At 42.5% G+C, this 24,583-nt stretch overlaps 1 protein-coding gene across 1 annotated transcript in view; it reads right to left on the bottom strand.

Moving 5' to 3' along the window:
• The window catches only part of ERICH6B (glutamate rich 6B), a 62,975-nt gene that overhangs the window by 15,594 nt on the left and 22,798 nt on the right, over positions 1-24,583 (bottom strand). The window contains exons 6-9 of the mRNA XM_036457788.1: positions 20,221-20,309; positions 6,329-6,465; positions 4,294-4,383; positions 1,825-1,984 (exon numbers count right to left, since the gene is read on the bottom strand). Coding sequence (XP_036313681.1) covers positions 1,825-1,984; positions 4,294-4,383; positions 6,329-6,465; positions 20,221-20,309 — 476 coding nt within the window. The remainder of the gene's footprint in view (positions 1-1,824; positions 1,985-4,293; positions 4,384-6,328; positions 6,466-20,220; positions 20,310-24,583) is intronic.

The raw sequence follows: 24,583 nt of genomic DNA, 5'->3' as shown, positions 1-24,583 counted from the left end.
CCACACAACTGCCAGAAAGATTCTTCTAGAGACTAAGTCAGGTGATGTTTGTCCTTTGCTCGAGTCTTCCCAATGGTTTCACCTCATTCCAGGATAAAATCCAGAGTCTTACTATGACCCACATGGCTCTACCTGATCTGGGCACTCAGGCTCATTCCCTATTCCTCTCTCACAGCTGTCTTTGCTTGCTCTGGTTAGCATGCCATTCCGCCAGGTATTTTCACGCTCACTCCGTCATTTCATGCATGCCTAGGCTCAAAGGGCATTTCTGAGATTGTCCTGCAGGTATTAGAGCAACTCCTCTCTCAGTTCAAGAGGCCCTTATGCTGCCCTACTTTTCCCCGCCTCCATGGCACCTACCAACACCTGGCATCGCACTGAACAGTATTTTTTATATTGGTTTGTCTCCTCAACTGAATGGAAGTTCTATGGGCACAAGGGCGATGTGTTGCTTACCCCTGTATCTCCAACACCCAGAAGAGGGCCTGACATAGTAGATTCTCAGTAGATATTTACAGAAGACATAACGTCTATCACATCTTTCTATTCCCACGTCAATGCCTCCTTCTTGAGCTTCAGACCTGATTATTAACTCACTTTAAATGACCAATATTTTGAGGCTAGTTTTCACTTATAACTTCATAGTATCCATTTTCATAAATACTGGTATGTGATTGATTTTTTTTTCTTTTAAGGCTTCATTTTTAGAGTGGATCACAGCAAAACTGAGCAGAAAGTACAGAGATTTCCTGTATCTCCTGCCCCATCACACACACACACACACACACACACACACACACACACACACACACACAGTCTCCACCACTGTTACCAATCTGCACCTCAGGGTCTATTCATATAGTCAATGAACCTGCTTTGGTATGTCATTATCATGTGAAGTCTATAGTTTACATTGGGGTTTACTCTTGATGTTGGACCTTCAATGGATTTAGACAAATGTCTAATGACATATATTCACTTATGGCATCATTCAGAGTATTTTCACTGCCTAAAACTCCTCTGTGCTGCCTTTATTCATTCCTGTCTTCTCCCAAGCCCCTGGCAACCACTGATCTTTTTATTGTCCCCATGGTTGTGCCTTTTCCAGATGTCATACAGCTGACCCTTGAACAACATGGGTTTGAACTGTGAAGACCCTCTCATTATATCTAAGTAGACCCATGCAGTGCAAACTTATGTTGTTCAAGGGTCAGCTGTATTTTTGGCCTTCAGTTAAGAATCGTGTATGCAGAGGGCTGATTCAAGTTATACTTGATTTTCAACTGCACAGCACATCGGTGCCTCTAATCCCCACCATGTTCAAAGATAAAATGATACTGTATGTAGTTGAAATTATACAGTATTTAGTCTTTTCAGATTGGCTTCCTTAACACAGTAATATGAATTTAGGACTCCTTCATGTCTTTCTATGGCTTGATAGTTCATTTCTTTTATAACTGAATTATATTTCATTATTTGGATGTACTACAGTTTATCCATTTACTATGTAATTACTTTTTTTTAACATGGATTTAAACTTTATTAGGAGAGAGACCTATATATTATAACATATATTTTCTTTACTCCTTCCCCAACCTCATCTAACTGCCAAATATCAGTCCCTTAGGGAGAAGAGTCTCAATAAGTCTCCTAGTAAAAGTCCTAGTCAATTTGTGATAACCCACAATGTGCCTCCATATGTTGAACACATATTTCTTGTTGGTATTCACATTGTGTATTGGTTTTGACAGCTCCCAGATGATGTGAGTATCCCACCTGAGCCTTAAAACCTGAACAAAGTAAAAATACCACTGCCATACTTACCTTAGGTTTGCTCTTTACACTCTCTATATGTATTTTTGTATCAAATTCCTTTTTACGACGAGTAACAAAAAGGGGTTTTCTTCCTTCTATATTGGGCTCCTCAGTTGGTGGTGCGTGGCTCAATAAATGAAACGTGTGAGTAACCGCATCTGAATGTCTGCTGGGGGGTATGTCTTTGGTAGAAAAGAGAAAGAAAACATAGATCTATTTCTCAAGAGAATTTGGGGGTTTGGGCCATGAGCCATATTCTCCCATGTTAGAAAGGCTACAAGAAAGAGCAAGAAGAGAGAGCTGGGTTGAATTTTGAACTTTCATTTATTTATTTATTCATTTAACACCTGTCTACCAAAGGCCTGCAATGTGCCAGCCCAGTGCTAGATGCCAGACACCATCTGAAGCCCATCCAGCCCAGACTGAGGAAGTGAGAGGTGACACACCAGCCCCAGGACAATAACAAGCATGGCTGCTAACTCAATTAATTAAAAAATAGGCTAAAGTGGAGAGTCATTACAAAAGAAAACATAACTTAAACATATTATTTGAACTTAAAAAATAAATATATATTAACACTCTAATGTAGGGCAAAATCTTTACTTGGTGTGTGGGTCTCATGTTGGATTCTGTGACCATTTTTGCTCAAACCACACTCATAATTGATTACATTTAATTTTCAATTTTGGAAAATTCTAAATAGTCTAAGCACAGAATTACAGAGTTTTAAAAACATTTCTATGTATTATCCAATCTTTTATATATGGTGCATATCTAGTTCCAAGCACTTTTTTTTTTTTTAAAGCTATTTTTTTATTGGGCCCTCTCGAAGCATTCAAAGCACAATTTAAATTCTTAAAGCATTAGTTTTCTTAGCAACAAGAAGTTACTTTTTATTTTCATTTTGTCCATTTTTCCCCCCCAACTGAAAAAATGGAACCAAACTAGTAAGGACAGCTGAACAATCCCTGTTCCAAGTGACAGCTGGTGAGCACAGCTTTGGCTGGAGCAGTGGGGAGGAGCTTCTCCCCCACTATCAGCTGGGAAGCTCTTCACTGGTTTCCCTCCACAACTAGGTTAGGGGTGGTTGGTTAAGAGAGCTTAGTTATCCCTTGTCATCAACACAATGTTGGAGGAGGTCATTGAGAGGCTGTTACTGCTGATTGACCTGGGAGCTGCACCTGGACCACCAAAGGTCGCCCCCACCAAAGTTCCTCCCCCCCCCCCCCCCCCCCCCCCCCCCCCCGTCCTTAGAATGAGATCTCTGCCCACCGTTCTCACAGCTGGAGCTGCATCTCAAGGATCTGAATCCGTGGCCGACCCAGGTAAGGCCGCTTTTTACAATTCAATCTTCGGATATGGAGATCAGATTGTCTTACTGCCTGACTAATATAAGACTTGCATGTTAAACCTGCCCTGCGTGGGGCTAACCCATTGTGTAAGTCTTGGTGGCAGACAGGGTCCTTCCACTATAGAGACTGAAGGTGCCAATTCCTCCTTCTCCCTACCCCAGATTTCCCATGCTGGGGTTCAGTCACTCCACATGAAACCTAGACTTAGAAGGCCCCCACTTTTCTGCTCTAGACACATTGAGCATGCCAACAGGATGAGCCTTGAATGTGGCCTGAGAGCTTTTGGACACGAGTGTGGCTCATGTTCACACAATGACTGGGTGATCTTAGGCCAGTCCCTTAGCCTCTCTGAGCTTTACTTTCTTCAAGATACTTCACATGACTATGAAAAGTAATTTGAACAGGTAACATATGTGACAGTGCCTAGCCCATAGCAGTTATTTTGTACGAGTTAGGTCAGGGGCTAAACAGGTATTGGGGAACGGGAGCACTGCCTGAAGAGAGAATGTGAGGCTGTGTCCTGGCTCAGTGAGAAAAAGACCACGCTTGATTCCTTTGTTTGACATTGTTATCATTGCCATTTCTATGTTAGTTGGATCTGGTAATTTGAAAGATATTCCATATGGTGGTTTTGAGTTTCTGAATTAGATAATTGCCTTGGAGCTTAAGCTCTTGGCTCAAGCTTTCCATGATTAGACTACAAAAACTGGCAAGCTCTGTGATTGTTAAATCTTAAATGCTGGGCCACACATGCCTTCAGTATATGGTAAAAGGGCTGTTTCTTTCCCAAAGTTTATGTTAATAATGACTTATTGGACCTTCCCAAATCTAGGTTATATCCATTTCTGTGTGGTCTCATAGCACCCCTCCCCACCATATCACTTAACCAGCTACATGTGAATTTCCTGCTTGCTCATCTATCTTCACCACCCCCGCCAACCCGCTCCCCACCACCAAAGCATAACCCCACTGAGATCCCAGACTGTGCCCATCTTTCTCCATATGTTATCCCTGGCAGCGAGGACCTCAATAGACCAGTAGGTGCTCAAATGAGGGAATGAGCAACTTCTGCCTCCTTGTGGCAGAAGGTGAGAGGCAGTGAAATGCACATAGGAGAGCCAGTCACAAATGGAAAATGGTAGAGAATTCCTTACATCCACGTTTCTCCATAATCCAGTGAATTACTTCCTTGTACTTTTCAATGTTGGTCTTCATCCTGAAAGGAATGTGAATTATCTTTAAAAAATGGGGACTAAATTCCTGTCTATATGTCACACTACACAATGAGCCAGTGCCAGGACCTCCCAAGTCCTTTTCATCGGTGGAATGTGGGGCTGATGGCTCCTTCGGACCCAGCTATTCTTCCAATCAGAGCCGAGGAATAAAGGGACCACACATGGCATGGGCTTGGTGCTTCTTTCCTTGCCTCTATTTGGCCTTCAACCTGGGTGCCTGGGCTGACCCTCAAACTTTAAAAAATAAATTTAATGAGGATCAGCTTGGGGGCAGGGACAGAGCAGAAATGCCAGGCTGACTCTGTAAGTTAAGCATATAGAAATCAAGCTCAATCAGCTTGATTTTTCCGTATTTTGTACATATCCCAGTGAACGTTACAGTTGGAAACAGCATGGGAAAACAGCATTGTTTGTGCCATTGGTAACTCTTCGCATTTAGTAGTAAGATTTTTCAGTAATCCCTTCAGAATGACTGGCTGGGAAAGCCACACCAAGGCACAGCTTTTCAAAATACTCAAGCCCTAAGGCCCTCTCCTGTCAATACACAAGCCATCCTGGCATGTCAATGGCTTGGGCTATTGTCCTTCCAAGTAAATGGACCTCCAGGGGTAGCTGTGTTTCCTTGTTCTCAGATCAGAATATTTTTGAAAGGGAATGTGTCAGGAGTGAGTGTCCCAGTTTAATTAGACCTGGAAGAAGGCCTTTGACACGACAGATGTTAAGTTTTTAGTTTAGATTCCTTAAAGATTGCATGATAATTCAACCCAGGAAGCAAATTGCTGGGAAGGGCTGGATGAGTTCACGTGGCAGATAGCTAAGGTTTACCACTTGTGCTTTAAAAGCAATAACGGAACTTGAGGATGAGCTCTTCATGGCCATTTATACCAAATGTTTTATTTGCTAGCACTTTGAATGGAAGCAGTTACCTAGCCTACCCTTACCTATGAGAGGTTGAGGACCGAGGGGTGGGTGGGGTGAGACCTATTTCACAGGCCACAAGAGGATGCCAAATACAAGTTAGTATATGCAAGAGTTAAAACTCCAGCGAGGGGTCCAGATAGAGGCACCCAATGCCCTTCTTTGTTCACCTTTGCAAGCTAGTGGAATCTTACCAGGTAGCTCCTCAATGGCAGAGGCTCTCGGGTACACATTACTGTAAAGATCAACACACAGATCAGCACAGAATAGGTGCTCAGGAAATATTTGTTGAGTGCAATCAGATTAGAATGAGCACCGGCAATAAGCTTAAGTGGGGAGGAATGGGGGTAGAATGTCATATATGAGGCAGAATAACTTTTGGGATGTTTTCTGGCATTTGTTTGTGCAGTTGTATAAGTTAAGTTGAAAGTTTGGATGTTTGCTTTTCTCCTTTCCTAGAGAAACCTCAGAGGTCTCTGGTCCTAAGACACTACTGAATCCAAAGCTGAAGTTGCTGGAAATCTCTCTTCCTGATTTTTGTTAAAAAAAAAAAAAAAAAAGGAAAAAAAAAAATCTCCTCCGACTCGCGAAGGAGATCATACAGGACACCCCAACCCTCACAGCCTGTTCCTTGGTGCCACTGCCAGAGAGTTTGTGACAGACGCACGGGAGGCCTAAAGACAACGTGCTCACCAAGGTTTGTGACAGCCGGGTGCGTGGAAGTGCAGCACGGGGTGGATGTACAGTGGGGACCTGGAACATTTTGTGCCTGGGGTCATGCCAATTAGAAAGGCTTGGTGCCAGCCACATCTTCGTCATTCTCCACTCTAAAGAGAGGGCTGGCCATTGCTTGTCGATTTCCTTGTCCTTGTGCCTGTCGAGTGCCTGCTTTTTGAAGAGGCACTGGCCTTGCTCTTTTCTCTGGAGGGCCCAATTTACATTTCCCTACTGCTACCTTTAGCCTTCCTGAACCCACTGACCAATACCTCGATCTCTCCAGCCACTTACAGACTTCTCAGTTTCTTTCTGGTTTCACTCTCCAGTTGGCCGGTCAGGGGGATCTCAACATCCTCTTGCGGTCCGTGGTGCACAGCCTGCTCTTTCATCATGGTCAGAAACACTGCGTGGTAGGAGCTCTTAAAAAGCTAAAAAAGGGTCAGAGAGTAAGATATCCGGCCAGCAAGGTTTGTTTTAAAGGATATTGCATTATTACCATACCCTCTACTCACTTCCCAGCTTCCTCAAGATTTTGTTTTTTAGCAGCAGCATACCAAAAACTCATTTGAGAGAAGAAAATTACACTCATTTAAAAAAAATTATGGATTTTTATAGAAAGAAAGGGAGAGATAGGTGGGTAGGTAGGTAGGTAGGTAGGGGTAGGTAGGTAGGTAGGTAGGTAGGGGTAGGTAGGTAGGTAGGTAGGTAGGGGTAGGTAGGTAGGTAGGTAGGTAGGGGTAGGTAGGTAGGTAGGGGTAGGTAGGTAGGTAGGTAGGGGTAGGTAGGTAGGTAGGTAGGGGTAGGTAGGTAGGTAGGGGTAGGTAGGTAGGGGTAGGTAGGTAGGTAGGTAGAGAAACATCTGACTAGCAAAAACTGCAACTTTGGCTTATTGGGATGATGCTCTAACCAACTGACCTACCTGGCCAGGGGCAAAATTATGCTCTTTTGCCAAATGTGGAGATGGCTTTAGAAAGTAAAAATTCTTTCATCCTTTCATCCTTTAAGGGCTTAACAGGCTTTCTGAGTTCTAGGAATGACCAACTTTCTAGCGGTTGCTTATTTATTCAATGTGAAGAATGACTGTCTTCAGAAAGCAGTGTGGCACCTGGCATGTTACTATAGTGGACAATTCTGTGTTTAAAGATTCTTCCAAAGTAATGACATTGCAAGCTGCCTTTTTATTTTGTAAACTTGATTGTTCTATCCCAAGTCCATGATGTTAACTAGGACTGACCCATAGATGGGTTTTCACAAGAGTTTCTTTTTTTGGATCCCTTTTGCTAGGAGATGGAAGTTGGCTTGCTGTTTAAGAAACCCATGGATCTGCCATGATGCCCTGCACACCTAGAAACTGAGGTGGTCATTATTGTTGTTCAACATCTGATAATATATAGTATACCATTAACTGATTGGTTTTTAATAATAAGCAGAAGGCCAATGTACTTTGAGTTGCATGTGATCTGGGACAGATTTAAGATAAAACTTGTGTTTGGCCAGTTTTTATAAACTGTGGGGAAAGCTGGGGTGCCTCAGATCTCGCTTGTCTGATTCCCAGCCTTTGCCCATTGCTGGTATTAAATCAATTAAACAAGGCAGCCATTAGCCTGGAGTAGCTCTAAGGCTGTGGTGGCCTACATAAACCACCAAAATCTAAGCCTGTCGGAGCCTTAAGGTTACAAAATCAAAACCTAAGGACAACCAACCACAAGCAGCCAGCTAGCTTTAAGTTATGGACAATCAATAATTTCCTTGCCTGATTCTACTTTTCTCTATAAAAGCCTCTCCCCAGCTCTGGTCAATGAAGCATTTCAACCACTTCTATCTGGTTTGATGATGACAATTCCAATTGATGTATGCTCAAATAAACTTTTTTTTTTTTGAGAGAGCGCATTTATTTTATTTATTTATTTTATTATTATTTTTTAATATATTTTATTGATTTTTTTTGCCCTCTTCCCTTCCTCCCACACATCCCCTCCCTCCCCAGAGTTTTGTGTCCATTGGTTGTACTTATATGCATGTATAAAAGTCCTTCGGTTGATCTATTATCTCCCCCAGATCTTCCTCCCCTCCCCACTGTAATTTGACAGTCTACTTGTTGATATACTGTCTCTATATCTATCTTTTGGTTCATCAGTTTATAATGCTCTTTATTATCCACAAATGAGTGAGGTCAAGTGGTGTTTCTCTTTCATTGATTGGCTTATTTCACTCAGCATGATGTTCTCCAATTCCATCCAGGTTGCTGCAAATGATGAGAATTCCTTCTTTTTTATGGCAGCATAGTATTCCATTGTGTAGATGTACCATAGTTTTTGGATCCAATCATCTGCTGACGGACACTTAGGCTGTTTCCAAATTCTGGCTATTGTAGATTGTGCTGCTAAGAACATAGGGGTGCATATATCCTTTCTGATTGGTGTTTCTAGTTTCTTGGGATATATTCCTAGAAGTGGGATTACTGGGTCAAATGGGAGTTCCATTTTCAGTTTTTTGAGGAAACTCCACACTGTTCTCCACAGTGGTTGCACCAGTCTGCATTCCCACCAGCAGAGCACGAGGGTTCCTTTTTCTCCGCAACCTCGCCAACACTTGTCGTTTGTTGACTTGTTGATGTTGGCCATTCTGACAGGTGTGAGATGGTACCGCATTGTTGTTTTGATTTGCATCTCTTGGACAATTAGTGACTTTGAGCATGTTTTCATGTGCCTTTTGGCCTTCCTTCTGTCTTCTTTTGAAAATGTTCTATTTAGGTCCATTGCCCATTTTTTAATTGGATTATTTATCTTCCTTTTATTTAGTTGTATAAGCTGTTTGTAGATGTTGGAGATTAAACCTTTATCAGTGGTATCGTTTGCAAATATGTTCTCCCACAATATGGGCTTTCTGGTTGTTTTGTTGATGGTTTCTTTTGCTGTAAAAAAGCTTTTTATTTTGATGTAGTCCCATTTGTTTATTTTCTCTTTAGCTTCCATTGCCCTAGGGGTACTATCAGTGAAGAAGTTCTTTTGGCATACGTCTGAGATTTTGCTGCCTGTGGATGCTTCTAGTATTTTTATGGTTTCCCGTCTGATGTTTAAGTCCTGTATCCATTTTGAGTTTATTTTTGTGAATGGTGTAAGTTGATGATCTAGTTTCATTCTTTTGCATGTGTCTGTCCAATATTCCCAACACCATTTATTGAAGAAACTATCTTGACTCCATTGTATATTCGTGCCTCCTTTGTCAAATATTAATTGAGCATAGTGATTTGGGTTGATATCTGGGTTCTCGATTCGATTCCATTGATCTATATGTCTGTTCTTGTGCTAGTACCAGGCTGTTTTGAGAACAGTGGCTTTGTAATATAGTTTGAAGTCTGGTATTGAGATCCCTCCTACTTTACTCTTCTTTCTCAGGATTGCTGTGGCTATTCGGGGTCTTTTATTGTTCCAAATGAACTTTTGGAGAGTTCTTTCTAGGTCGGTGAAATATGTCATTGGTATTTTAATGGGGAGTGCGTTGAACCTATAGATTGCTTTAGGAAGTATGGACATTTTGATGATGTTGATCCTACCAATCCATGAACATGGCATGTTCTTCCATCTCCTTACATCTTCCTCTATCTCTTTTTTCAGTGTCGTGTAGTTTTCCGCATATAGGTCCTTTACTTCCTTAGTTAAATTTATTCCTAGGTATCTTAATTTTTTTGGTGCAATGGTAAATGGAATTGCTTTTTTAGTCTCTGTTTCTGCAGTTTCTCTGTTGGTGTATAGAAAAGCCATGGATTTCTTGGCATTAATTTTGTATCCTGCTACATTGCCAAATTCATTTATTAAGTCAATTAGTTTTTTAATGGAGTCTTTTGGGTTTTTCTGTACAATATCATGTCATCTGCAAATAAGGATAACTTTACTTCTTCTTTTCCAATTTGGATGCCTTTTATTTCCTCCTCTTGTCTAATTGCAATGGCTAGTACTTCCAGTACTATGTCAAACAGGAGTGGCGAGAGTGGGCATCCCTGTCTTGTTCCTGTTCTTAGAGGGAATGGTTTTAGTTTTTGCCCATTGAGTATAATGTTGGCTGTGGGTTTATCATATATAGCTTCTATTATGTTGAGGTATGATCCTTGTACTCCCACCTTGTTAAGAGTTTTTATCAGAAAAGGGTGTTGGATTTTATCGAATGCTTTTTCTGCATCAATTGATATGACTATATGATTTTTATCTTTCAATTTGTTTATGTGATGTATCACGTTTATTGATTTGTGGATATTGTACCATCCTTGCATTCCTGGAATAAATCTTACTTGGTCGTGGTGTATGATCTTTGTGATGTTCTTCTGGAGTCGATTTGCTAGGATTTTGTTGAGGATTTTGGCATCTATGTTCATGAGGGATATTGGCCTGTAATTCTCTTTCATTGAGTTGTCTTTATCTGGTTTTGGTATTAGGGTGATGCTGGCTTCATAGAAGGAATTTGGAAGTGTTCCTTCCTCTTGGATTTTTTGGAATAGTCTGAGGAGGATAGTTTTTAGTTCTTCCTTGAATGTTTGGTAAAACTCTCCTGTGAAGCCATCTGGCCCTGGGCTTTTGTTTGCTGGAAGCTTTTGGATGACTGTTTCAATTTCTTCCCAAGTCACTGGTTTATTGAGATTTTTAGATTCTTCCTGATTGAGTTTTGGAAGATTATATTTTTCTAGGAATATGTCCATTTCCTCCAGGTTGTTCAGTTTGTTGGAGTAGAGTTGTTCATAGTATTTTGTAACAATCCGTTGTATTTCGGTGGGGTCTGTTGTTATTTCACCTCTTTCATTTCTGATTTTGTTTATTTGGGTCCTCTCTCTTTGTTTCTTGGTTAGTCTGGCTAGAGGTCCATCTATCTTGTTTATCCTTTCAACAAACCAGCTCTTGGTTTTGTTGATCTTATGTATTGTTTCTTTGGTCTCTATGTTGTTTATCTGTGCTCTGATTTTTGTTATTTCCTTCCTTCTACTTACACTGGGCTTTTCTTGTTGCTCTTTTTCTAACTCTTTGAGTTGTAGAGTTAGATCATTTGTTACACTTTTTTCTAGTTTTTTTTTGCAATAGGCTTGTAAGGATATGAACTTCCCTCTCAAAACTGCTTTTGCTGTGTCCCATAGATTTTGGATTGTTGTGTTTTCATTGTCATTTGTTTCCAGGATGTTTTTAATTTCTTCCTTGATTTCTCTGGTAACCCAGTCCTTGTTTAATAGCATGCTGTTTAGTCTCCATGTGTTTGATTTCTTTGGATTATTTTTATTGTAGTTAATTTCCAGTTTTATGCCATTATGGTTTGAGAAGATGCTTGATATGATTTCTATCTTCTTGAATTTGAAGAGACTTTGCCTATGTCCCAAAATGTGGTCTATCTTTGAGAATGTCCCATGTGCATTTGAGAAGAATATATATTCTGTGGCTTTGGGGTGGAATGTTCTGAAGATGTCAATTAATTCCATCTGGTCTAGTGAGTCATTTAGGATTGATATTTCTTTGCTGATTTTTTGTTTAGATGATTTGTCGAAGGGTGACAGTGGGGTATTAAAATCTCCTACTATGATTGTATTGCTGTTAATTTCTCCCTTACTGTCCTCCAGCAGTTTTTTTTTTTTATGTATTTGGGTGCTCCCGTATTGGGTGCATATATATTTACCAGGGTTATTTCTTCTTGTTTGATTGCTCCCTTTAGTATTATGAAGTGGCCTTCATTGTCTCTTGTTATGTCCTTCACTCTGAGATCTAATTTTTCAGATATAACTATTGCTACCCCAGCTTTCTTTTCATTTCCATTTGCCTGGAAAACCTTTTTTCATCCATTCACCCTCAGTCTGTGTGCATCTCTTTTTCTGAGGTGGGTTTCTTGTAGACAACAGATGTATGGGTCTTGTTTTCTTATCCAATCTGTTACCCTATGTCTTTTGATTGGAGCATTTAAACCATTTACATTTAATGTTATTAATGATAGGTACGCATTTGATGCCATTTTTATTCTATACCCCTGTGTTCCTTCTTCGCTTCCTATTTCTTTATTTTTACAGTAGACCCTTTAGCATTTCTTGCATTGCTGGTTTGGTGGAGATAAATTCTTTTAGTCTTTTTTTTGTCAGTGAAGCTCCTGATTTCCCTTTCAATTTTGATTGATAGTCTTGCTGGGTACAGTATTCTTGGATTCAGACCCTTCCTTTGCATGACTTTGTATATTTCATCCCATTCCCTTCTGGCCTGATAAGTTTCTGTTGAGAAATCAGTTGTTAGTCTGATGGGGGTTCCTTTATATCTAACTTTCTGTCTCTCTCTGGCTGCTTTTAAGATTCTAACTTTGTCATTGGTGTTTGCCAATTTAATTATAATATGTCTTGGCGTCGGTCTTCTGGGATCCATTTTGCTTGGGACTCTGCGAGCATCTTAGATTTGTGTGGGTTTTTTCTTCTGTATCTCAGGAAAATTTTCTGTCATTATTTCTTGAAATACGTTTTCCATATCTACCTCGGTTTTCTTTCCTTCCGGAACCCCTATTATTCGATTATTGTTTTGTTTTGCATTGTCCCAAAGCTCCCGTAGGCTCTCCTCCTGCTTTTTAATTTTTTTTTCTAGAAGCTGCTTTAATTGGGTATTTTTTTCCATCTTGTCTTCTAGCTCACTGATGCAATCCTCTGCTTCTTCTAGTCTGCTCTTGATGCTTTCTATTGAGTTCTTCATAGTAGCGATGTCATTTTTCATTTCATCTTGAGTCATCTTCATTTCCTCTTGGGTTTTTTTCATTTCCTCTTGGGTCTTACTCATATTGTCAAATTTGTCTTCCATTCTTTTTAGCCATCTTAAGATCGTTACTCTGAGTTCTTGCTCTGGTAGGTTGCTTGCCTCTATATCGTTTACTTCCTTTTCTGGTGAAGCCTGCTTTTCTTTCATATGCGGGCTGTTTTTTGGTCTCCCCATGATCTAGGATGTCTGGCTGTGTAGTTCTCTTTCTCCTGCTTTGATTTAAAGGCACAAAATACAACACAACCAGGTACAACACACAAGGCACTGAATAGAAATGTGTTTGCGATATCAATAACCACCAATAAGGGTGACTAGAACCCAGCTAACAAAAACATACAATCAAACAAAAAGCATAGGCAAATCAATCTTATATAAGAAAAGCATACAACTTCAGTAAAGTTAACATTCAACATACAACTTCAAAGAGTTAGAGAGAAAGACTGTTTTGTTTTTTTTTTTTTGTTTTGTTTTTAGAACAACTGTGAGGGAGGTGTGAATGTGTTTGGAGCAGGTAGTTGGAAATTAGATATATACAAGTAGGGTGAAATTTTAGGAGGGGGTAGACAGAAGGAATGGGGGAAATCTAGAGCAGGAAAGGGTTAAGATAAACAGGGTATCAAAGGAAAAGATTGGAAAGAGGGTGAAGGCATAAAGGTAGGGTTGAGATAGAATAAAGCGTTGGAGAAAGAAGGATAGATAAAGACTGTAGAACAGTAATCCTGAAATTAAAAAAAAATATATATATCAAATGAAATAAAAATAATAAAAATAAACAAAAGAAAATAAGATGAAAAAGGTAAATTAGTAGTAGTAATAATGTTGATTACATATACAATGTAATAATTATCAAGATAAAATCAAGTGAGGAAAAAGGAAAAAAAATAGTTTCTTGAGTAAACGTTGCAAATAATGAAAACAAAAATAAAAAACAAAAATTAAAAAATTAAAAAAAATAATAATAAAATTTAAAAAATTTAATTAAAATTTGCAGTAATGAAGGTCATTCGCTTCCTCTATTGTTATGATCCAGTCCTGATTTTTAGGCAGGTTTTGCTTTGTTTTTATTACACTAAAGTCAATTTGTGAATTAGCCTCTCGGGGCAGTGTTTCTAGGTTGACTTCCAGACTCTAGAGCAGGGGTGTCGAACTCAATCAGAGAAGGGGCCAAAATCTAAAATCCAGCCTAAATCGCGGGCCAAATGGTTTACTGAACAGTCATAAACTGACAATGTTAACCAGAAATGTGAATTTAAAATGAGTGGAACAATCTTTTCCTTAACAGTGCTGTTAACCAACTCACATGCTATCAAGCAAAACAGTAATATTGGAATGTACCTAAAATGCTCTTTGTTTTGTTTTCTGGCTAGATGTCTGACACCGTTTTCCCCGGATCAATGAGTCAATGTTCGGTTTTATTTCTTGGGCTGTAGCAACCCGCAAAACAGCATGGAGGTTGTCATCGGTAATGCGTGATCTGTGCTTGTTTTTGTTCAGATTCATATTTGAAAACATCTGTTCACAAAGATAGGTGCTCCCGAACATGGATAGAATACGGGCAGCATGAAGTCGGAGCTCTGGCATTGAGTCAGGGGGCAGTAGAGGGTAGAAGTCCTCAATTTCAACATCCTGAAACCTTGATTTCAGGCCACTGTCAGACTGAAGCTCGATTATCTCCATCTGAAGGTGATGGGGCACATTGTTGACATCAACTGTAAAAGGATTGGCAAAGATGTCAAAGCCTGAGTGCTGTGTTCTAAAGTCAGAGAAGCGCTGCTCAAATTCACTTAGTAAACGGCTAACTTTGGTAGCCAGCCGACTACAAGGAAAAGTACCAGAAATAGTGGTTGAGATACTCAAACAAACGGGAAAGTGGGCAAGATTGTCCTGTTCCAGTTGGGACTTCCATAGTTGAAGTTTACGCTGGAATGCTGTGATCATGTCAGACATCTTCGTGATGACTTGTTTGCGTCCCTGCAGCTTCAGATTCAGTTGGGCGAGATGCTCGCATATGTCACACATCATAGCAAAATCACATAGCCAGGCGGGATCCGACAGTTCAGGCAAGGGCTTTCCTTTACTTTCCATGAAAAGAGCAATTTGTTCTCTGAGCTCAAAAAATCTTTTGAGGACTGCGCTCTTGCTCAGCCATCTTATTTCTGTGTGGTATGGCACGTCTCCATGCTCTGCACCCACCTCCTATAAAAACTGCTGGAACTGGCGATGATTCAGGCCACGTGCCCGTATAAAGTTAATAGTTTTAATGACTGTGGTCATTATGTCATTCATGTCTAGAACTTTTCCACACATAGCCTCTTGGTGGATATTGCAATGATAAGTAATCAAGGGTGTGTGGCAGTGACTTTTTTGCATTCTTTCCTTCATTAGTCCAACCAAGCCTTTCTTTTCTCCGCACATTGAAGGTGTACCATCGGTAGTTAGCCCCACCAACTTTTCCCAGGGTAATTTAAAATTATTTATAGATTTCTCCACAGCCTCAAATATATCTCTACCAGTCGTCGTCCCATGCATGGCAGCTACATCCAAAAATTCCTCAGTGACAGAGAGGTCGGTCTTCGTAGCACGTATAAAGATGGACAGCTGCGCTGTATCAGTGTTGTCTGTGCTTTCATTGATAGCAAGTGAAAAAGCGAGATAACTGCATGCCTGTTCGGCCAGCTGTGATGATAGATTTCCTGAGAGTTCTTGAACTCTATCTGCAATGGTGTTTCTTGACAAATTGACATTTTGAAAACTCTGTATCTGGTCTGGGCATACTTGCTCACACACTTTTAGCATGCATTGCTTCAAAAAGGCACCCTCTGAAAAACACCTTGAAGTACGGGCAATTTCTTCAGCCACTATAAAGCTTGCTTTCACTGCAGCATCATTTTTCGCTGTAGCCTTTGTAAACATTTGATGCTGTGATTGTAGTTTGCCTTTTAGTTCTTTAACAATTTTATGCTTTTCTTCCAAAGTATATTTGCCATACTTAACATTATGTTTGGTGTCAAAATGACGACGTATATTGTACTCTTTCATCACCGACACTGTCTCATAACACAATATACACACTGGTTTGCCCTCTCTAAGCACAAACATGTATTCATTTTCCCATTTGTCATTAAATTGTCTGCCTTCACCGTCAACTTTTCTTTTCCTGGACATTTTGGGATCAATATTGGCAGTAAAAGATGTAGTTTATTGGAAATCTGCGTTAGAAGGAAAAAGTTGAAAACTGCACAGGGATAGCTTGATTTGGCAGATAGAGTGGAGAAAAAAAAAAGTCAGTCAATAAATGCCTGGCTGGGTACAGATAGCAGATTCTGTTGCGATTTTTATGCCTGCACTTTATGCCAGGAACTGGCAGCTTCTGCTGTGTATTTTTTATGCCCGCACACTCACTCTCTCCTCTGCTCTGCCACCCGCACAACCACATCGGATGCCGGACTATAGGCCACATTGCAAGGCCTGGCGGGCCGGATTTGGCCTGCGGGCCTTGTGTTTGACATGTGTGCTCTAGAGCCTCTCCAGCTTTTTTTTTTTTTTTTTTCTTCCTCTCTGAAGCTGGAACTACGGAGGGGGGGAGGGGGCAGGTCCGAGCAACTGGAATCTCCCGCAACTCTCCGATATCCCTCCGAGCCGGATCCAAATGTGTTGCTCTTTAGATATCTCCCCTGTTAGGAGCCCCGTCCACTTTCAAGGGTGACAACAGCCCAACAGCGGGGGCTTCTACTTGTAATCACCGCCCTTGTCCTCCAGCTTCCGCAAGTGCGCTCTGTTCACGCAGGCTTTTCGTTTTCACTGCGAGCGCTCTCCACCCTCTCCCCGCGAAATCTGACCTTTTCGCTGAGCAGTGGGGCAATCCTGTGAGGGCAGGTGTTTGCCCCCCCTGGGATCCGCGTTCTGGGGGTCACAGATGCTTGGTCTCAAATAAACTCTTAACATGTTTACCTTTTAATGCTGGAATCGGTGTTTCTGGCCAGGTTGAGGTTAAGGCCTGTAGTGTCTTGCCTCTAAATTCCTCATTATTGACAATCCCACTCTTGGGTAGAGCAATTTCCTATTAGGCCAGTGATCTCTCAGCATCTTCTTTGCATTCTGTGCTTTGTTCACCAGAAAATACGGTGCTCACTGTATCCACTAGACCAGTGTTTTCCAAACTTTTGACATATGTATACCCCTTCTATAATTTTCATAACGCTGAGTGCCCCTTGTACTCATGAGAACGTAGAATTAGGCGCAGCTAAGCATGGTGCAGTGCATATCCCCACCAAACTCCGGTGCAATGCATACCCCCACCAAACTCTTCCCGTACCCCTGGGGGTACGCGTACCACACTTTGGGAAACACTGCTAGACAACAGACCCACTGGGTGGGCCTAGCTGAAGTTCTCACCCCACCTAGGCTGTGCCAGCCCATTCGGTTTAGCCAGCACGTGACACCTTGTGACGTTGGTCGCATTTGTTTCCCCAGCCTAGTAGAACTATCCTCATCATCAGGGTAGGCGTATTGGGCACTCCAGTGATGAGTTCTCTCATGCCCGGAGATGAATCCTGGGTGAATCTCTGGTTCTTGCAGCTAAAAGAGTTTGCTTAGCAGGGTTTGTGATTCATGGGCATGCCATAGAAATAAAAACAAGCAAAGTGAATCAAGAATAGCAAAGTAATTGAACTGTCAAACTAACCAAAATATTGATTGATAACCCCGATCCAAATGGGAAGACTTCAACTCCTCCCTAGTTTGTACCCCAGTGGCTTCTGGAATCCCCCCATAGGGGCTTCAAAAGTCTTTCAGCTGTAGGTCTCCTGTGACATTCATTCCATTCTTCCTGTCCTGCTCTGGCCCCACCTGTCCGCATCTGCTGATGACATGGTTTGGAGACGTACCACTTCACCTAGCTATATAGCCGCCTATCACGAGAGTGCCGGTATCTGGGACACTGGTGTTACCTCAGCATCCTCCTAAGCTTCCGATCCTCGGGGACAGAGTGGTATAGACAGCAGGGGAATGTATCTCCCAACTCTAGGCCATACTTTGTCACTAGGACAAAGCCCCTGAGATGACGAGGCGAGGTGCTTGTGATTGGAGCTTGCCTGCACAGCCCCCCCATCACACGGAACCCTCCCAAAGTGCCATGCTCACGCAGGAGCCCGCACAGTGACACGGGAGACATCCCCTCTGCCTGTGACCGCAGCTCTGCCCAGACAGTCAAACCTCAATGCACAGGCATGCTGAAGGTTTCAGAATGATTGCAGTTTCTAAACCAAACAATTCCTTTAGATTTTCATTCTTGTTGGAGAATGTTTCTATTGTAAAATGCCAGTGTTACTTTCCTGTCTTAGTAAATGCTATGCAGTGAATCTAAGCTCTTGAGCAATCTCTTTTCTCCCTTGGATGTGATATTTTGGTACTTGAAAAGCAATTCTTATTAATATACAGAGTGGGGGAAAAGTAGATTTACAGTTGTGCGTATGCAAAACACAGAGTTTATTCTTGTATGACTATTAATTATTGTATTATTTTTCATATGAACAATTATAAACCTACTTTTGTCCTACCCTGTAATATTTACAGAAGCAAGGATGAAATTTAAGGCTAACTATGAATTGAGACCAGAAAATTTCCCAATTAAAACAAACAACTTAGTTTTTTTTCTTTTTTTGCCTTTTCTTTTGTAAGTTTAGAAAAACACATCTGCTTAATATTGAGTTCCAGGCATACACGATTTCAGTCTTGTGATTTCAGTTACCATATTTTCCGGCATATAAAACTACCGGGCGTATAAGACGACCCCCTAATTTTACAGTTAAAACATAGGTTTAGGCCTATATTCGCTGTATAAGACTACCCCCCACTTCCGAGGCAACACCAGTTCTTTTTTTAATAGACCGCCTCTCTGACTCTGGCCAATCTGAGCAGCTTTTTACTAGAACACAGTGTTCTCAGATTGGCCAGAGTCAGAGAGGCGGTCTATTAAAAAAAGAACTGGTGTTGCCTCGGAAGTGGGGGGTAGTCTTATACAGCGAATATAGGCCTAAACCTATGTTTTAACTGTAAAATTAGGGGGTCGTCTTATACACCGGAAAATACGGTAGTACCCACAATCCCAAGAAGTTTCTCAGCCATAGCGGAGAGGATGCATCATAGCGCTTCCGCCTGAGTCAACCTGTGTGGTGAGTCTTGGAGGTTTGACACAGGGAATTAGAGCCACTAGGCTGTGCCGGCAGTGAAGAAATGGGTGCAATAAAGACAGTACCACATACCTGCTCACGCTGTCACGACGTCCATCTCATCTTGGTTACTGGGTACAGCTGGGGAAAGGACGCCTGCTGACCCTCCGGGGCTGGCTCTGTGTCCCTCCGAGGGCGGTGTTAGCAGGACTGCAGACCCCCAGGTGGTTCACTACTGTTTGCTGCGGTGTTTGCTTGCAGAGGGTGCCGTTTGAGGTTTAGCTTGCTAGGCTGCCCCATTCCTACCTTTTGGTTAGAAGCACCAGGCTTTCCTTAGGATATGTCACGTTGCCCTGCACACCTTGGGGGTTTTTCTGTCCGTGTTTATTCAGTTGTCGGTTGCTGTCTTTGCTAACACCCAGCCAGGGACACGTGAAGCAAAAAGAAAACTCAGGAAACTCGCTGCCATGTCATTCATGAAGTCCTCAGGTCCATAGTCAGTTGGCCTTCTCTCTGCCTTCAGAAGTTTCTTATGCTTGTTTTATATGCAATGTCTAGGGTTTTATGCTGTACTTAGTGGGAAAAGTACATCTACATCCTCTTTCCAGAATCTAACTTAATTTTTACAAAGGGTTTCTACACAGAATGATTTGCCTTGAGATGTGGATGACTTAGGCTTTGTTTGGGCTTTCCTGATTTCTAAAGCAATCTTTTTTTTTTTTTTAAATCCTTGCCCAAATATATATTTTTATTGATTTTAGAGAGTGAAGAAGGTGTGTGTGTGTGTGTGGGTGGGGGGGAGAGATAGATAGAGAGAGAGATGGAGAGAGAGGGAGAGATGAAAGAGAAACACCAATCCGTTGCCTCTGTTACCCACTATGGACTGAACCTGAAACCTTGCTATGTGCTCTGACTGGGAATGAAACCCACAACCTTTAGGTATATAGGACAATGCTCCCATAAACTGAGCCACCTGGCTACACTCAAAAGCAATCTTGAGAATATTTGTTTATATTACCAGCAGGGCACTCTGAAACTCAGGCCCTGGAGCAACACATTTGGCTTTCTATGACCCTCTTTGATTGAACGCGTGTCATTGAAATGTAGGTCTGTTATAAGGAAGGCCCATTTGGGCTGTGCTAACAACAGAGTGAAGCGAAGAATACCAGGGCTCCTGAGGCAGAGCCAGCTGACCTGGGGCTTCCCGTCCCAACATGGAAGCAAGGTGGTCTCAGGTTTTTCTCCGACTTACAGTGTCCTCGAGGTCCACGTCACTCAGTTTGTCAAGGTTCTCAGTTAACACAGTATTATACACGCTAGTCGGAGGGGCGGACGTCGTGGCTCCTAATTGGAAGGCAAAGCAAAGGAAAGACATTTGGAAGAGGAACGAAAACGAAAACCAAAATAAAATAGATTTTCAGCATGTACTCTTGTCCCTTTAAATAAAAATGCACACATCATCGATAAGGCTTTAAGTGAATCCATCAAATTTCCCAACATTCAACCTGAAGATATTAATAAAATAGGAACAAAAGGGTAAGCTTCAGTGGCTGACTTAGGAAAGTGAGTGTGCGCTCCGGTGTCTGGTGAAGGTTTATCTGACCAAAGGACATTGGAGTGAGTCCTGCATGAAGCAGGCAGGTCGCCTGGGAAGAGCAGTACAGCCAGGAGGCCAGAGGGCAAAGGCCGTGAGGCGAGAGTGAGTGGGAGCGCGGTTGACCCATTTCACAAACCACAAGAGGAACCATATGACTGGGAGGAGTGAGCGTGAAGGAGGGTGGCTGGAGGGGAGAGAGGGGGCAGGGCCAGCTCACCTACGACCTTGTAGGCTGAAGGAAGTACTTTAGATTTCATTCTGAGAGAGATTTTTTTTCTGAGTGTGATTTTCTCTTGGAAATCCTGAAAAATATTACTACCTCCTGCCAGTTTTGTCAAAATTTGCCAGTTTCTGGAATTGCATATGGTTCATAATTGCAAATTGAAAACAGGCCTATTGGAGATAATGAATGCCTTTGTTCTCAAGGGCAGCCACAGCCTGGTGACTCTCTGGCCAGGAAAGGGCCTTCAAGCCTCCAGTGTCGAAGGGGTGCAAACTGAATCAAGGAACTGATAATTACAGCTTGGGTCTTGCTTTCCTGCACCTGGGAAGGTGCATCCGGAGGCAGAACTGGCAGGAAGGGCTCTCTTATAATTGGGTCCCCGGGGAGATTGCTGGGCTTCAGAGTGGCACCGCTCTCATCCAGAGAGGCCTGAGCACCCTCCAGGCCGGCACAGGGCTGACTTGTGTTGTCTGATTTTGTGTCCCTGTTGGGCCCTTAGGAATGGAGAAGGGACATCTTTTGTGATCTCCACACATGTTATTTTTGTACTTCTTCCCAATTTTGGTTCAGAATAAAAGCTCTGACTCTGTCAGGATCCTAGTGGATGGAGAATCCCACCCAGTTGGGACTGCCTGTACACACACCAGACTCAGTGCCTACAGACCTCCTGCACAGCTTTGGTTTACTCCTGGCAGAAACCTGCCCATATGCAGTGGATTCCGGGCTAGAGAGCTCCCCCCCCCCCCCCCCCCCCGGCAGTTCTTTTCTGGAGTTTCCACAGGCACACATCATCCCACTGCGGAACTGACAACTGGCAAAAGCTAGGGCCTCTTTCAGCTCGGTCCCCAAAACACTGGATGTCCCTCAACTGGACACCGCTAAGAGAAGTTTTAAAAAAGCCATCCAGGAAAACCCAGCAAGAACTCAAGGGAATGCAAGTCAGGGAGCTCCTTTGAGTTGTCACAGGAGAGGAGTCGTGAGGAGCAGCCGGGACGGAGGGGCAGTGCCCCCAGGAAAGACTCTGAGCATTGCTGCCCTAGACTGAGAACGAGAGTCTGGCGCTGGCCCTGAGAGTGTAGCCAGTCCCCATTGTTTGCGATCGCACTACTTGAACAGGCTTTATGGAACAGTACACAGTTAACTTGAGGGGGAAAGGAGGTGTTTATCAGGGGAAGAAGGTGACTTGGCAGTCTTGAATATGGAATCACAAGTGTCTGATTGGACATAATTAACCTTACTAACATCAATGACACTGTCTACTTGTCAAGACAAGCACAGTAAATACACAACAACAGGCATTTCTGGGCCTGAATGAGAAGGAAAAGCTTATTCCTCATTAACTTTCCCTTTGAGGATTTCCATCAACCTCTGTCTTTGTTGGAGCGAGATCATTATTTTCTCCAGAAATTGCTCTCTGGGAGGCTTGGTGAGGTGGGGGAGGGGAGTGTCAGCTTGTCACACAGGATATGGCCACTCCCACAGGCCATGCAGCTCTTTCCCTCTATTCCCCTCATCTGTGTGATGGGGACAAGAAGCCTCCTCTTCAGGGTGGCTCAGAGGAGCAGTGCCAATGTAGGTAGGTGCCTGGCATACAGGATTTCCTAAAGTGGAGTGTGTCTTTCCCATGGCTGATTAAGAACAAATCTTGGGGTAGCTGGCAGCGCATGCCCATGCGACATCAATACAGCCCACTAAGCCTGCTAAGTGTGCTGGGCTGGCCCCAGCTGAGTCCTCTGAGGGGCCCAGGTTGAGTGGTTTGCTGGGTACCTTTGTGGCCTCTATGGATATAACCAGACACCCAGAGAGGAAATGCAACCCACAAATGGGTCAATAATACTCCAGACCCAACTACAGAGGCAGGAAGATGGAGGCAGTGAGGGACAGAGCGTGAGTGAGGGAGCAAAATAGGAGTGTGTGGACACGAGAGGTATGTGTGTGTGTGTGTGTACATGAGTGAGGGACAGTTAGATCCTGCAGTACCTTTGGGGGCAGGAAGACTGGGCTTGTCTAGCCAGGCAACCTCTGCACCATTGCAAACAGCCCCAGGGTGGCCAGCTCCTCTTCTTGAAGGAGAGAGCTAATGTGATTGGGAGCCCAGTCTCAGCTCCACCAGAATGCCCTCAGATACTACCTAGGACTCTACAGCCATCCCTGCCAGGCACTTTCCACCTTGGCTGTGATTCCACAGTCACTGAGACTCCAGCCACCCCAGCCACAGGCTCCTATGAGTGCTGAAGCACTGTACCCTCTGGCTGGCCCAATGCTTTAGCCCAGGGAGTCATGATCATGAGAATAGCAGCCGTGCAAGCAGCCCGCTTCCATCTGAGAAACAGCAGCCTCATGCAGCCTGCCCCCATCAAAGGAGCAGCAACCCCATGCAGCTTGCCCCTGCCCAGTTGCTCACACTCTGCAGTTGCTCACAGCCCACCCCTGTCTGAGGAGCAGCATGCCCCTGCCAGCCAAAGGAGCCACCACTGCTGTGAGCAGCCACACAAGCAATGCCAAGCAGAGGAGCCACAGCCAACTGAGGAGCACCTGTTGCCATGATTGCCCGAGGAGCAACTCCCATATAATTCGACACCTAGATCCTTCAGTGAGAGCAAAAATGGGAAGACAAAGAAATCCTCAAAGGAAAGAAAAGGAGGAATTGCCAGAAAAGGAGCTAAGTGAAATGGAGGCATACAATATGTCAGAAAAAGAATTCAGAATAAGAGTCATACAGTTCATAAACCAGATGGATGAAAAAACTAACAACATATATAAGGATCCAAAAGAAATAGAGTTATATATTGTAGCTGCAATAAAAAAACACCATGGAAAGTTTCAACAGTAGATTAGGAGAAGTGGAGGATCAAATTAGTGAATTAGAAGGCAGTAAAGCAAAACTCACCCAAACTGAACTGCAAGTGGAGAAAAATATTGAAAGACAGAAGGAGAGCCTAAGAAAGCTTTGGAACAACATGAAACAAAGCAACATACAAATAATAGGGATGCTAGAATGATAGGAAGAGGAACAAGGGTTAAAAAACTTATTTGAAGAAATAATGTCAGAAAATTTCCCTGATGTGGAGAAGAAAAAAGTCACACAAACTCAGAGAGTCCCAAACAAGATGAATCTGAAAAGACCCACACCAAGATACATTGTAATTACAATGGCAAACGTTCAGGACAAAGAGAAAATCTTAAAGGCTGCAAGAGAGAGACAAAAAGTCACTTACAAAGGATACCTAATGAGATTATCAAATGATTTCTCAGCAGAAACACATCAGACCAGAAAGGAATGGAAGGAAGTTTACAAAGTGATGCAAAGCAAGAGACTGAATCCAAGAATACTATATCCAGCAAGGCTATCATTCAAAATTGAAGGGGAAATAAGGAGCTTCACAGACAATAAAAAGCTAAGTGAGTTTATCACCACCAAGTCAGCAAGGCAAGAAATGCTAAAGGAACTGGTGTAAAAAAAAGAAATAAAAAGGGAAGAAGGAACACAGGCACACAGGCACACAGGCACACATGCACACACACACACACACACACACACACACACACACACACAAAGGCTATAAAGAGGTACCTATCAATAATAACTTTAAATGGACTAAATGCTCCATCAAAAGACATTGAGTGGCTGAATGGATAAAAAAAATGACCCTTATATATGCTATTTTCAAGAGACCCACCTCAGAACAAGGGACTCACACAGACTGAAAGTGAAGGGTTAGAAAAATATCTTTTAGACAAATGGAAATGAAAAAAATAAAATAAAGCTGGGGTAGCAATACTTATATCTGACAA

Source organism: Pipistrellus kuhlii, unplaced genomic scaffold, assembly GCF_014108245.1.
Source record: "Pipistrellus kuhlii isolate mPipKuh1 unplaced genomic scaffold, mPipKuh1.p scaffold_m20_p_3, whole genome shotgun sequence".
Classification (NCBI taxonomy): Eukaryota; Metazoa; Chordata; class Mammalia; order Chiroptera; family Vespertilionidae; genus Pipistrellus; species Pipistrellus kuhlii.
This window is presented reverse-complemented; position numbering and strand designations above follow the sequence as displayed.